Source organism: Xenopus laevis, chromosome 9_10L (assembly GCF_017654675.1).
Source record: "Xenopus laevis strain J_2021 chromosome 9_10L, Xenopus_laevis_v10.1, whole genome shotgun sequence".
Classification (NCBI taxonomy): Eukaryota; Metazoa; Chordata; class Amphibia; order Anura; family Pipidae; genus Xenopus; species Xenopus laevis.
This window is the reverse complement of record NC_054387.1, coordinates 94,889,012-94,904,561: the sequence shown is the minus strand read 5'-3', so window position 1 is coordinate 94,904,561 and position 15,550 is coordinate 94,889,012. Positions and strand designations below refer to the sequence as shown.

At 39.0% G+C, this 15,550-nt stretch overlaps 1 protein-coding gene across 2 annotated transcripts in view; it reads right to left on the bottom strand.

Moving 5' to 3' along the window:
- Positions 1-11,464, bottom strand: part of sf3b1.L (splicing factor 3b subunit 1 L homeolog) — a 46,341-nt gene extending 34,877 nt beyond the window's left edge. For both annotated transcript variants that reach the window (XR_001933188.2, XM_018236248.2), the window contains exons 1-6: positions 11,306-11,464; positions 6,457-6,623; positions 5,011-5,109; positions 4,421-4,535; positions 4,208-4,287; positions 2,853-3,035 (exon numbers count right to left, since the gene is read on the bottom strand). Coding sequence is in view for 1 of the 2 variants with exons in the window: in XM_018236248.2 (XP_018091737.1) it covers positions 2,853-3,035; positions 4,208-4,287; positions 4,421-4,535; positions 5,011-5,109; positions 6,457-6,623; positions 11,306-11,333 (672 nt within the window). In the remaining variant the exon portion in view is untranslated. The remainder of the gene's footprint in view (positions 1-2,852; positions 3,036-4,207; positions 4,288-4,420; positions 4,536-5,010; positions 5,110-6,456; positions 6,624-11,305) is intronic.
- Positions 11,465-15,550: the final 4,086 nt, after the last annotated feature.

The following is a 15,550-nucleotide window of genomic DNA, read 5'->3' as shown; positions in this document are numbered from 1 at the left end:
GTGAAGGGTGTCACGAAAATGAATTAAAAATATTTGAAATGAAATTTAAATGCAAATGCAGTTTATGATGCAACTATTGGGAGTTGCCTCTACTTTTAAGCGGTTATACACCATGATCCCTCACACAGAGCAGAAAATAATCTTTTGAATCAGGTTCCTAAGACTAACTAGCTATGGATATGTTTAATATCTTTATAAGTATGTGACGAGATCCCCAAATGTAGCTTACCCTGCTATTTGTTGTGGTATTTCACGCTGTGCAAAACATTGATTAATCAAGGGTACAGCAAAAGTTAATTTCTTTATTACCGTGAAACATTCATATGAACTAGTAAACCTCTTTTTTTTTTTTTTTTTTTTAAAGAGATTTATTTTTTTCTTAATGCCTTGTGGTAACGCCAAGGCATTTATTTATACTTTATGTTCAAGAACAACAAATAAACTAAATATCACTGCAAAATATTCAACAGCGTTTAGAAAACCTCTTAACTACTTTAGCCCAAAACTTTGCTATTTAGCACCTGCAAAAATAACAAAACACTTAATGGCTCTTTTCTTCTTTAGTGTGATGCACACAGATAATTCTAACTGGTTGAACATGTGCTTCTTATATTGCAGGCACTTGTAACTCATCACAGGTAAGTTTAAGAGTTAGTATACCTTTAAAGGAACAGTAACACTAAAAATGTTTGTATTAAAAAAATCCATTCCCCCCCCCAGTAATAACAGATGTACCCTGCATAAAGTTTATTAAAATCAATGCTTTATTAAAAAAATACTGTTTGAAAACACTACTTCCTGTGTACTGCAAAACGGCGATAGGGCGACTCACTCTGCAGCTCTGCATCTTCCCCTAACCCGACTTCTGACAAAACTGGAAGCTAAGCGCTACAACTGTGACAGCAGCCCATTCTATTACACAGTGTACAAGTCGGATTTTGTGGGAAGTGGCAGCGATCGCCTTTTTCCCCCCAGCTTACCTCGTAGTGGCAGGACTGTGGAACACTGAGCGCTGCCCCAGTGCTCTTTCCCATGCTGGCAGGCAGGTGATGACAAGCCCGTGGTACCTGAGGAAAATAAGAAGTCGGAACCACGGCCCCGCACCCGAGTCCGCAGCAACTCCTACCCTAACTCTGACAAGAGCCCTCAAAGCCCCTGGCAGCAGAGATGAAGACCCCGGCGAACCTAAAGTCGTGGAGGAACAGAAGACCCGGGATAGCTGGCAACAATCGCCTGCTCTTTACAGTTAGAGCCACAAAAAGACAACAGCCGGCCATTGCACAACCGCCACAACCTCGCAAAGCCAGCGCAGACACGATACTTCAAAATCCTCCAGAGAGAATGCAGCAACTCACAGCCATGATCCAGCCTCCGTGTGCTGTCTGCCTCCATTTTACTATCTGGTGAGCGACTTTGCTTCAGCATATTGGGCAGCTGAGGATGATGAAGTGTCGCAAACAGTGGCTCTGCAGGTTGTGCGGTAATGGGCGGCTCTGGTTCTGCTTTTTTCTTCTGATGCGTGAGGCTCTAACTGTAAAGAGCAGGCGATTGTTGCCAGCTATCCCGGGTCTTCTGTTCCGCCACGACTTTAAGTGCTTTCAAACAGTATTTTTTTAATAAAGCATTGATTTTAATAAGCTTTATGCAGGGTAGACCTATTATTACTGGGGGGGAAATTGATTTTTTAATACAAAATTTTTTAGTGTTACTGTTCCTTTAAGTTCATTAAGTAAATGTTTAGAATAATATAGAATATTTGGTAGATTTTGAATTATTTGACTTCCTTGCTTTTAGATAGGGTTAACTGAAACCAGCAAAAAGAATATTGTTCTTTTGATGCTCCAATGTTAGTTACTTTTATTTACTCATCTTCCTATTTATCTTTCAGTCTTTCATTCAAATCACTGGTCCAAATTACTCTAAAGCTGGCCATAGATGCAAAGATACCATCGTAGGAACAAAGGTTCGTATGATTTTCGGACCGTGTGTGGATCGTCCCGACATTTTTCATACCATGACGATCGGTCATTTAGTTGATCGGACAAATTAAAAGATTTATATAAGCTACCAACAAGATCTCTGCATGTATTTCCTATCTGATGATATTAATGGGAGTTTGTTACTTCTATTTGTCAGACATAACTTTAGTACTATTGCTGCCTGTTAATTAATGGCCAGAACAGCATCTGATTTTTACTACTTTATATTAATCTGATTGGTTAGCTGCAGGTCAGAAGATTGGCATGAACGATGGTTCGCCCAACATAAGCTATAATATGCACGTCTATGGCCATCATAAACCAGATAGGTTCTGAAATTCCAAATTTGAGTTGCTTTACAAAAAAAGCTAAAATTAAAAACCAATGGCAAATGGTCTCTCAATATCACTATGTACATCATACTAAAAGGTAATTTAATGTTGAACGTATTCGAATAAATTAGGGTGCGGTATACCACTTTTAAACAAGAGTACAACTAGTAGAGCTTGTACCAAACCGCCTTCTTTGCATACTGCTTAAAATCAAGAAAATGGTAGGTTTATTTTCGTTCATGAGCTAATCAGAGAGAATGAAGTTACTCCATGTATGATCCTTGTGAGGTAGATAATTACCAGTGCAGAGATAATCTCCCAGCATAGTGTACTCTGCTGCTAACAAAACAGTCACAACACAGGATGAAGGAAGGTGGGTCATACACTGGGTCATACTACCTCATAAGGCTCAAACATGGAGTAGCTTTAGTTTCCCCATTTGGTGCAAGACATTAAATGTATATATTTTTGTGATTAACACAATAGGAAAAAAGTATGTTTAGCACAATCACTATAAAGAATACAAAGAATTAAGTACAACGACCTCCGCTTGATCCCAGCTTGATAATTTCTTTGGTGTAGAACCGGGTGTTTGATCCCCTGTTTGATCCCATCTACGTTTGCGTTTAGAAGGTGGCTGCGATGCAGAAGATGCAGATGATCCATTAACCACTTTAAGATCCCCAGATTTAGCCTTCTCTGCTATTTGCTGTCGTATTTCACGCTGTGCAAAATAATAAAATCAATTAATCAAGAGTACAGCAAAAGTACATTTAGCATTACATTATTACTGTGAAGAATGTATTCACATGAACTAGTACATTTTGTTAATTTTTTTCTATTTTGATTTATGCTTGTTTACATTTCTTAATGGCGGGTGGTAACGCCAAAGCAGTTATTTTATATTTAAAGTTCAGTTTTAATTAATAAACTAAATGTTACTGCAAAATATATTAGTTTAGAAAACCTGCTCTAACCACTTTAGCCCCTGCGAAAATAATATTTCAACAAACCACCCAAACTTAAAATAACTGCCAATATAATATGCTTTCACCAAGTTTTTTTGCTGCTTTATTCAGGCACCAGCCTGTTTGAAAAACATCACTAAGTTAAGTTTTAATATTACACGTATAAAAAACAATAAAATAGACTCATTGGACAGGAATAATAGTTTGCAACAATAGTTTTGAGTCCCTCCAAAAACAAGCAAGATTATTAAAAAAAATGCAAAGATATTTTCTAGGACATAGTAGAAAACAGCCCAACGCGATTCGTGCCTGTTAGGGCACTTACTCAAGCCTATGAGTAAGGGCCCTAAAAGGCTTATGTTTTTGGAGGGACTCACAACTATTGTTGCAATTTTGTGGATATGCACCTGTGGACTGGGTGAACTGTGAGTATACCCCCCCCCCACCACATAAACAAATTTTTGCTTGCATGCAAAATTTATTGCAATTTTTGTTATTGTGGTAGTGCACATACTGGCCCCTGGCATCTGTTCCTTCTGTTTTAGTAGAGAATATCAAAATGAAAACAGTGGATTGGAGAGAAAGGGTAAATAGAGAAAAATGGATAGAAATGCAAAAAAATTAAAAAAAAAAAAAAAAAAATATAGTAATTAAAAATAGTAATATAATACATGTTCTGCTTCACAGGTCACTGTTGCTAAATTTATTTAAGGGAAGGAAAAGCTAAATCAAACAATATTTCTAAACTGTCTACACATAACATGAGAAGCCTGGTCATTTGGTGGAACTGTGACAAAGTCCCCCATATCAGAGCATTTATTACCAAAAAGAAAAAAATAGAGATATAAGCATACACCCAGGGAATTAGCATTTCCTTAACGTCTCAATTAATAAAATAATTTTCAACATAAGCAAAAAGATAACCTACCTCTTCCTTTGTTAGATATTGTTCCTGCATAACATCTTTGAAGGTTCTTGCATTTAATTTAGGATCTGGTGTTTTGCCGCCTGAAAAAATAAAGCAATAGTAAAATACCTGTACCTTTAGTATGTCTTTAAAGCAAATGCTTTGAACCCAATATTGCCAGCTTAAGTGATTCCAGAAACTAAACTTAAAGAAAAATGTGTGATGTAACATTACCATCTGCAAAAGGATCAAGCCTTTCAGGCGAAATAATCATCTTTCTTCTTTGCTGTTTATATTCATCTTCACGATTTGCAATCTTCTGTGGTCTGTGTTCTGCAAACGGATCATACTGAAAAAAAAAAAAAACCCAGCTTAACTGCATTTTTCTATTAATAATAATATAATATGTCGCCTTTACATAAACAGTAGAGAAAATATTGAAACCGCTTTCATCTAACACCTCTTTGGCTCTTGAGAGATTGCGGGAGAAGAATCAAAAACCCACGGTATAACGAACCTCCCTTTTTCTTTAGACACTGGCAGTGACTAGGAGCGTAGAATAAATTTATATATTGGGAGAGAGAGAGAGAGCACTAGATCATTATGCAGTCATAAGTAGGATGGAGGAAAAAAGGTAAAAACTCCCCCCCAAACCCCTTTTAAAAAAAAAAAACAAAAAACTATAAAACAATTACACAGTTTTACCAATATACAACTGTATATAATGTAAAAACCTTAAGCTACTATTCCTTCTCTTCCATTTTCTGTTTCAGCCAACTGACAATGATCTGAATATTATTTAATAATTTCTGAAAACCATTTACCTGTTCGGTGGACTGAGGGATATCATTTAATAATGCAACTGGAGCATGATAACCTGGTTTCTTCTGTTCAAAAGTTGCTGATGAAACATCATCATCATCCTAAAAAACAAAAAAAAAATCACAAATCAAAGAGAAATCACCATTGTAAACAACCAGTCTGCCTTTCCTTTTGGGATTGTGAAGTAGTGGATGAAAAAGCCAGTGATAAAGCAATTAAGAGCAACTTTATCATATCATGGAGTCAAGACATAAGCACGGTAAGCGGACAATCCCAATCTATGGATAGTAGCAACTTAAAGTGTTGTGCTATACCAGTCAATTTTAAGGTGTTTGGTAAATTAATATGACAGTTTCAGATAGCAGAAAAGAAATTACCCTAGCACACCCTGGCCTTCCTAATCACAAACGAAAGCCAGGTGCTCAGTGAAGGAGGCGTTTGGCAACCTCAAGATCTACATGAAAAGCAAGAAAACACCGGCACAGCATGGGTTGCTTCTAGCAGGGAGACCCCTTGCTCATTTATTGCGGATGCAACGTTTCGGGGCGTAACCCCTTTGTCAAGCATCATGACAAAGGGGTTACGCCCCGAAACGTTGCATCCGCAATAAATGAGCAAGGGGTCTCCCTGCTAGAAGCAACCCATGCTGTGCCGGTGTTTTCTTGAGTTTCAGATAGCACACATAAGCAGACTCTTCTGTTTTATAAATTCATAGCATACTGTGACTCTTATTTAATCATTTCTAATATAGGTATAGGAACCGTTATCTGGAAACCAGTTATGCAGAAAGCACACAATTTCAGGAAGGCAGTCTTCCATAGACTCCATTTTAATCTAATAATTCAAATTTTAAACCATTTTTTCTCTGTAATAAGACAACAGTACCTAGTACTTGATCCCATCAAAGATATAATTATTGTTATTGGAGGCATAACAATACTATTGGGTTTAATAGACGTTTATTAGACAAGGTATGGAGATCCAAATTACAGAAAGCCCCCTTATCCAGAAAACCCCAGGTCCCAAGAATTTTGGATAATAGTTTCCATACTTGTTACTTTCACTAAATTCAAAAAAGAAAAAAGGAATTAACAGCAATGGGACCAGATCCTTTATATGAAGTATATTAATACCAGTTGCCTTTTAATTCCTTACTTGCCAAGTTTTGCTCTACTGCCCATTAAAAAGGATTTCCTTGTGCTTTAATAAATGGGAAACGCCTTTCTTTTTGAAACTGTTCTAGATTAAAATATAAACGGAGTTCTCAAATATAATTGCATTCAGAATTTTGCACTGTTTCTGTCATATAAGCTATCTTCTTATCTGCTCTCCCCAGGGATTCCACTCACTCTCTAAATTGTTTCCGAAGATTAGCTCGATTTTTCAAATTCCTTAGAACAACAAAATTACCAAAATTTTCTTTAAACGAAAACATTATTCAAACTCACATCTTCTTGTTCATTTGCTGCTATAGATGTGACATATCCAGTAAATCTGCTATCACTACCACCATAAATTTCTTGATCAAAATATCCAGTAGAATCAAGTCCAACTCCTTCCTCTTCATCGAGGGCTGCCTTCTTCCCTTGAATTTCACGTATTTGTGCTTCAATATCTGATTGGAGAAGATAAAAAAAATATTACAATATTTAATAGTACATTAGAGAGTTAAATATTTTAAAATGTGTGAAGCCTTGACCATCTAACAGCAACTAGAAACCACAGAGAAGTATGTCACTTGAGCTAAAATAACATACAAAAGAAGCTTGCAAAGAGCTCAGTTATAATGTTAGATGTATGTAAGGATAGGTATTCAATAAAAGGAATTCTAGGGGCAGCTCAGGACAATGCTTACTTTAAGTTCCTAAACCTGACAGTTTTGCTTACCTGACTGTCCCTTCCTATGCAGACAGACTACTGCTGCACAAATATGGCAGCCTCCTCACAAAGAAACGTGGGGGGTGGGGATCAGATAGGTTATATAAAAGCATCAGGCAAATACTTTTATGACATTATAAATAGCATGCAAAGACAATGCTCTATATAGATAGATATGAAAAAAGGTTTAATTTTCGGTGTCCTTGTCAATTTCTTGTTTTTTTTTGTGTGTGTCCTTTTTCCTTTTATTAATTGCCGAAGACCTATAAAGCAAATGGATTTTATATGAACCCCCATTCTAAAGATACAACATCCTTGGCTTGTTGTTTCAGACAATTTGCTCACACCTACATTATGAATATGCTTGCACTGCCCAGTATGAAAATGGAGTTCTGCCCTGGTATACGGAGATAAAAGTAACTCCACAAATAAAGCTTTATTACATGTTTACATTAGGATGTTCTATGTTTCATTAGGAATTTTTTTCAAGTTTATATTCTATTTATACATTTTTAAAACAAAATATAATTTATTTTAAAGGGATACTGACATGGTTAAACATGTTTTTTCAAAACGCACCAGTTAATAGTGCTGCTCCAGCAGAATTCTGCACTGCAATCCATTTTTCAAAAGAGCAAACAGATTTTTTTTAATTTTCAATTTTGAAATGGGGCTAGACATTGTCAGTTTCCCAGCTGCCCAAGACATGTGACTTGTGCTCTGATAAACTTCAATTACTCTTTACTGCAAGTTGGAGTGATGGATTACATTTGCAAATATATCTATAATTTCCTACCATTTAAAAAAAAAAAAAATATCTTTAAAAAATATCACAGCACATTTTTTCTTCTGCTACGCTAGCAGCTCTGTATCCAAGTCTGTTTGCATGGTTGTCTTCTCATTCTTTTATTGGCTTTGTGTACATGTTCCTAAGAGGATAGCTTTCTAAATCCCATCAAGCCTTGAGTTGTAAAAGCGAGGGCCATTCCAGTGATGACAATGAACCATAGGAGATCTATAGGGAGCTCCAATAAAGTGGCAATTTTTTAAAATATTTATTTTTAGCTCAATATATTATTTATTGTTGCCTACAAGATTAAAGGAATTGTTCAGTGTAAAAATAAAAACTGGCTAAATAGATAGCCTGTGCAAAATACAAAATATTTCTATAGCCAAGAACACTACTTCCTGCTTTTCAGCTCTCTTGGCTTACACTGACTTGTTACCAGGCAGTAACCAATCAGAGACTTGAGGGGGGACACATGGGTCATATCTGTTGTTTTTGAATCTGAGCTGAATGCTGAGGATCAATTGCAAACTCACTGAACAGGTATGTCCCATGTGGCCCCCCTTCAAGTCGCTGACTGACTCAGAGTTATAGTGCTGAAAAGCAGTAGTATTCTGGCTATTATGTTAGACATCCAGTCACTCCAGCCTTTATACATTACATTTTTGGCTAACTAACTATATTAGAAATATTTTTGATTTTGTACAGCCTATCTTTATACAGTTTTTATTTTCACACTGAACTGTTCCTTTAATATTGTGGCCCCCTCAAGTCTCTGATTGGTTACTGCCTGGTAACAAGTCAGTGTAAACCAAGAGAGCTGAAAAGCAGGAAGTAGTGTTCTAGCTACTATGTTACACACACTCCAGCCTTTATACATTACATGTTTGGCTATAACTATTTTAGAAACAACTTTGTTAAACTATGTTTAGGGTCATTGTAATGCTGCATAACCCACTTTCTCTTGAGCTTATGGACAGATAGCTGGACAGTTATCTGCAGCATTTGCTGGTACAATTCAGAACTCTATTAAGGAAAGCAAACGTCCAGGTCCAGAGACATCAAAGCAGGCTCGAACCATACTACCACCACGATTCACAGATTGGATAATGGTATTGTAGTTGGCAAAATGAAAATACTGCATTCTAGCACAACCTTTTATTGAAGTCGAAAAGTTACATTCATAAAATAATCTTCTGGCTTATCCATGTGGTCTTTAGCCAACTGTAGATGGGCAGAATTGGAAAACCGTGTCATGAACACCATTCTTCTTCAGTGTTCTCATAACGATGGAGAACACCAATGCAAGAGAGAATTTTAAACTCTATAGAATTTAGACTAGGGTTCTTAGAGATCTCCCGGTGTATTAAAGGCCTTAACCTTGATGTGATATTTGTTGGTTGACCACTGCTGGAAAGGTTAACAATGATGTTGAATTGGCTCCATTTATATTCAATCTGTCTGACATTGAACTGGTGGAGTGTAAATATTTAAGAAATAGTTTTGTAACATTTTCTTGTCTGGTAAGCATTAGTAACTTTTTCAGAGGACCTCTGAAATCTTCTTTGTTTTCACTATGAAACACTTCCACTGACCTGTTTTTAAGATGAGACTTGAATAATGAACACCCACAATTTAGTTCTTTAAAGGGGTTGTTCACCTTTTCAACACTTATTCCTGTTTAGTTGGTTTCAGATAGTTCACCAGAAATAGAGACGTTTTCCAATTGCTGTATATTTTCTATGTGTGACAGTTTTTCTAATATTGAGTATAAAGTGTCCTTTTTGACATGGACACAACTATAAATGTAAGCACATTGTTTGCTTGGAGTAGGATTCTTGGACAGGTGCTGAAGGGTTCTGTTCTTTAATGACTAGGGTGTGAGCATGGTAAGTAAGGTATCAGTATTTGCAAATTACAAAATTATACAGGCCAATCAATTCCATTCAGGGTGCGCCATCCTTACAAAGTGATCTGGACTGTCAATATGGGCCACTAAGGGGCAGAGGAGATTCAACATAGATAAATATAAGTTCATCCAACTGGTATTGGGAATATGCAACCCTTAATTGGAATATGTCAGGCAAAATCTTGATGGAGAAGGACCTGGGATACTTGTTGATAATAAACTTGGCTGTAGCAAGCAATGACAGTAAGCAGCAAGGCTATCAAGATTTATTTTATTTAATTTGTATTAAAATTGGTATATGTTTATGGGAGGAGATAGTTGTTATTCACCATCTACATCTACCCTTCCCCTTTAAGGTCTGATTTTGAAGTGCCATTTTGATCTCCATGCTCAAAATAAATATTACAGAAAGTCCAAAAAGCGACTTAGCTAGTGTAGAATACGATAGGTCTTTGTTTAGAAGAAAAGCTGGCCAGGTTGGGATTGTTTACACTGGAGAAGAGGTGTTTACTTTTTTTTTTGTACAGTATTTAAAGTTCATCCAGCAACTACAAATAACGTTTCTTTGCAACAAACATCCTATTTTATTTAAGAAAGCTTCTCCATCTATAGTCTTGTACAAAGCCATGAATGACATTTGACCTGTGTTTATCTCACCATGTAAAAGCTAATTGTATTGTACACAGCATATGCTGCTATGTTAATGTACCTTTTTGCCCTATACATCTTGTATGGCTGCCCCTATGCTACACACTGACTTACAGCGTAAGCCTAGGATCAGTCACGAAGCAAACAACAAAATGATCACAAGAGATCGGACAACTGCTGGAAAATGATGCCTGTTGCATTTCTGAGTGGCAATAACATGAACCCACGAGAGCATTCATAGATCCCCACGTATAGTACTAGGGATGCACTGAATCCAGGATTCCGTAGGATTCAGACGAATCCTTCTGCCCGGCTGAACCAAATCCGAATGTGCATATGCAAATTAGGGGCGGAGGAGATTGCGTGACTTTGTCACCAAACAAGGAAGTTAAAAATGTTTTCCCCTTCCCATCCTTACTTTGCATATGCAAATTAGGATTCCGATTTGGTTCGGTATTCGGCAGAATCCTCCGCGAAGAATTCGGCAGAATCCTCCGCGAAGAATTCGGCAGAATCCTCCGCGAAGAATTCGGCAGAATCCTCCGCGAAGAATTCGGCAGAATCCTCCGCGAAGAATTCGGCAGAATCCTCCGCGAAGAATTCGGCAGAATCCAAAATAGTGGATTACACAATTGCACATATTTTTGTTATCTGGCCAATAACACATGGGCAATCAAACTCCCTGAATTTCCTAGCACAGCTTTGCTCTTTCCTACACAAGTAAAACAAACTTTTTGACTCCAAAAACAATGACGTCGATTTCAAGTTCTAAATGACGCTCTTTAAGCCTCTGTCGGGTACATAAAATGAAACAATAAATGTACGTATAGAAGTGCAACGAGCAACTGCAATTCTGTTTGTTTCTATCGAACAATAGCATCATTATTCCGTTCATAGGGAAATAGTTACACAACATGGCTATCCCCCCGTAAGCACAGGCAGCACTAACAGCCGCTGAGGCCTTCTCACGTTTCCCGAATGTTTACAGACTCCTCGTTTAAAATAAACATCGCTGCTTTCATAGTTGCACCCATAAATGACTACTCTCACGGAAATATCATTATGCAAGGCTTACCTTCGTGTGTTTTCGCAATTTTCGCCATTTTCTATAAACGTAAGAAGAGACAACGCGCCACCAAAGCTTCCGCTAAGCGCACCTCCACAGGCGCATGCGCTGTTAATACGTCAACTAATAGGCGGTCTCTATTGATGGCCACCTAAAAGCGTCATGAAACGTCTTGGTGTTTCTGTTTATGTTTCCGGGCTAAGTTCCTGCACAGTGTGAGTGAGGTCATAAGGTTCCGCGGGCGACGTGATAGTACAATTAGAATGCCGAGTTTTCCCATTAATATGCGTGCTTTAGTGTTAGAGAGGCTCATTTTATTTGCTTTAAATATAAGCAATGTGTTCCTGGTCTTTATGCAAAGCAGTCGTCACGCATAGGTTAGAGCCACAACAAAAGGGGAACTAAATTATTAAAATAGGATTTCAAAACTGAAAAAAATATTGGTTTGTTACAAAAATGTTGTGAACATGTACTTAATAAAGAATTCAAATTAATTGTTTTAAGTCTGAAATCCATGTCTCCTTCAGTACAAAAGCACAATACACTATTATGGATTTGGTAAATATGGTAGAGAACGTGTAATGGCAGGACAGTGGCAGTCATGCTTCAAGTATGCCAATAATGGCATTGCACTTTGCACTTTGACACTCCATTACCTTTTTTTGTGTTTGTGTGTGGTTTTTTTGTGCACTTTTTTTTCTCACTGGATGGGTGTTACAGTCCTTCGGGACTGGGGGAAGCTTCTGCAGAACACAGGGTAGATGGGACTCCCCCTAGCTGCAAGGCGAAGGGGAGTCCAAAGACCCTAGCCCCCTGTCTGCGCCTTGTGTGCCAGGAAGGTCGGCAGGGGTGCTCCGCCAATGAGACGAGTTGAGGCACTCACCTCAGTCGGCAGCGACCCCCTGGTTGCCAGAGGCCGCTCCTGGTAACTAAGAGCTGAATTTCCGGTTTTCAACCTATTGCGCTATTGCGCTCTCTGCACTAGAGACATGGACCCCCCCCCCCGTCCGGCGCTGAAGGTGAGTGCCGTGGGGGAGGTGGGGGCGGCAAAAACAAAGGCCGCCTCGGGCAGAAAATTGGGCAGGATCGCCCCTGAGGGTCGGGGAATATTGGGCTCACCCTAACTTCGGCGAAGGTGAACCCGACTTCACCAACAATATTTTGAAGCGCCAGACCTTTTTGAGTTAGGACTAGAGTAAACAAAGAGAAAAAAGATTGCTTTTATGTTTTCTGACAAAAATAGGAGCTGCAAGCAGAGAGAGAAAATGTTAGTGAGCATTCACAGCACCCTGCTGTTTTCAGCACAGAACGATGAGCGTTTCCTGCTGCTTATGCTTGTTAAACACTGATGTGCTCTGTCCTTGCTTGTCACTATATACATGTCCTTGGGATGTCTGGATAAACTATCCAGAAGGCATCAAGGAGTTGGACCTGAACAACACTGCAGGGCTGTGGGCTGTGTTAAGAAAATTGGGACTGTCTCACAAAAAACCTGCTAGGTGGTATGAGTATAGAGCTCATACATCACAGCAAACACCATAAATTATGCCAACAGTGTTAGAACATTTTCAGCAGTTTAGGGGTGCCAAGGCTTTGGTGACGAGAAACCTACTTTAATTTACAACTAGAGACATGGACCCCCCCCCCGTCCGGCGCTGAAGGTGAGTGCCGTGGGGGAGGTGGGGGCGGCAAAAACAAAGGCCGCCTCGGGCAGAAAATTGGGCAGGATCGCCCCTGAGGGTCGGGGAATATTGGGCTCACCCTAACTTCGGCGAAGGTGAACCCGACTTCACCAACAATATTTTGAAGCGCCAGACCTTTTTGAGTTAGGACTAGAGTAAACAAAGAGAAAAAAGATTGCTTTTATGTTTTCTGACAAAAATAGGAGCTGCAAGCAGAGAGAGAAAATGTTAGTGAGCATTCACAGTACCCTGCTGTTTTCAGCACAGAACGATGAGCGTTTCCTGCTGCTTATGCTTGTTAAACACTGATGTGCTCTGTCCTTGCTTGTCACTATATACATGTCCTTGGGATGTCTGGATAAACTATCCAGAAGGCATCAAGGAGTTGGACCTGAACAACACTGCAGGGCTGTGGGCTGTGTTAAGAAAATTGGGACTGTCTCACAAAAAACCTGCTAGGTGGTATGAGTATAGAGCTCATACATCACAGCAAACACCATAAATTATGCCAACAGTGTTAGAACATTTTCAGCAGTTTAGGGGTGCCAAGGCTTTGGTGACGAGAAACCTACTTTAATTTACAACTAGGGTTGCCAACCAGCTGGTATTTGACAGGCCTAGCCCATAAAGTAACAGCTAGGTTGATATTAAAGGAGACATAAAGGGTAAATGAAAAAACCCTTATTTTGTAGGGAATTATAAGTAATATATGGTGTTGCTGTTACATGGTGCTAAAAATTAATATTATCTTTAAAAATAGCCCCTTTATTAGCGCTCCCTATAGATGTTCACTGTCTGTGTTTCAAATGAGGGGTGGGCATGTCCTAATGGTCCCTCCCAGTAGCACAGTAGGAGGGGGACAGCCAATCACAGCCTGCAGTTACACAAGTAAAGGCAGGCTTCAGTTCCCTATAAGGTCCTGTTAGCTGCTGAATGGTTTCCAGTCCTACAGTGCAGTGAGCTGAGAGCCCCCGGATCCCCTGAACAGCCTGGGAATTCAGGGAGCAGGAAGTGAAAGAGAAAAGAGGGACTAGTAGGGTTTTTGCAGAAATATTCAATAAATCAGCCTGAGACACTACTTTTTTAAGCTCACTTATTCTATATATAAATGACTATAATGCACTGCTACATTCTTATTTTTTTCAGAAAATGTATTCTTTAAAAATTTGTAATACCCTATAAATCACCCCCTTACGTGCTGCCTATTTCTCCTCCTTGTGGCATCATCACCACCGAACCAAAGGATGGTACAATGCAGAGCAAAAGGTGCCAACCCTTTTTATAAATTTATAGTTTACTGCATCAAATTTATAATCCAACTAAAAGCAAGAAGTTAGTGAGCAACATCCAGTTGTTAAGCCACTGTTTTTAAAAATCTTAGGCTGTAAGTACCCTGAAGGGTTGCTTAGTTTTACAATGCTGAGCTCCTGTAGTTTTCTAGTACTTCATTCCCAATGCACCTATTGGTCACCCCAATGCCATTCTATGTAGTACTAAGCAGTGCTGCCTAAAGCAGATCATTCCTGTGCCAGCTTGGTATTTAGCATTTGTCCAACATGGGCTCAGTAAAATGGCAGAGAATAAAATAAGGATTGGCTCTACGTTTTGGGTGGGCTTGTAGAAACCCCACTGGCAGGGTTGCCAGGTTGGCAGGTTTCCAGCCAAATTGGGCTACTAATTTAAAGTTTAAGTGGGTTTTGAAAGTACAAGGTACAGATTTGGACTACTTTTGGGCTTTTGGCTGGTTTGTACTTTGGAAACCAGTTGAAGTTTTTTTTTCTTGCTATAATGTGGCAAGCCAATGCATGTTGGGTAATGTAGTTTTTGTTTAACAATTTGCCCACTACCAAGTTAATGCAAGACTACAATGATATGATGACTATGTATAAATATATAAGGGGATCATATAATAATCTCTCTAATGCTTTATTTACCAGTAGGTCTTTCCAGCTGACACAAGGTCACCCATTCCAATTAGAAGAAAAGAGGTTCCGCCTAAATATTCGGAAGGGGTTTTTTACAGTGAGAGCTGTGAAGATGTGGAATTCTCTCCCTGAATCAGTTGTACAGGCTGATACATTAGATAGCTTTAAGAAGGGGTTGGATGGCTTTTTCGCAAGTAAAGGTCCCCATAGACGCGACGATTCTTCTTGCCGAACGACCGATTTTAGGGAAGCCCGACCAATCCTTCGAAATTATCGTGCGGTTAGTGGTATTCGAACGATCGTACATCTTACGATTTTTCGGCCGACATCTGTCGGGAAATTGATCGGCCAGGACAAAAAATCTTTGTCGGTCCCAGTGCAATCTCTCTATGTTTGCAGGGCCAAGCAGGCAGCTCCCCTTTGTTTTCCTGGTAAATTGGTCTTTTTAGTTGATGGTAGATTCGTACGATCGTACGATCGTTCTGAGAAGATCGTGGTCTCACGATCAGGATCTGATCTTTTAAAAATCTCAACATCTATGGCCAGCTTAAGGGAATACAGGGTTATGGGAAATAGCTCATAGTCCAAGTTGATCCAGGGACTAGTCCGATTGCCATTTTGGAGTCAGGAAGGAATTTTTCCCCCTC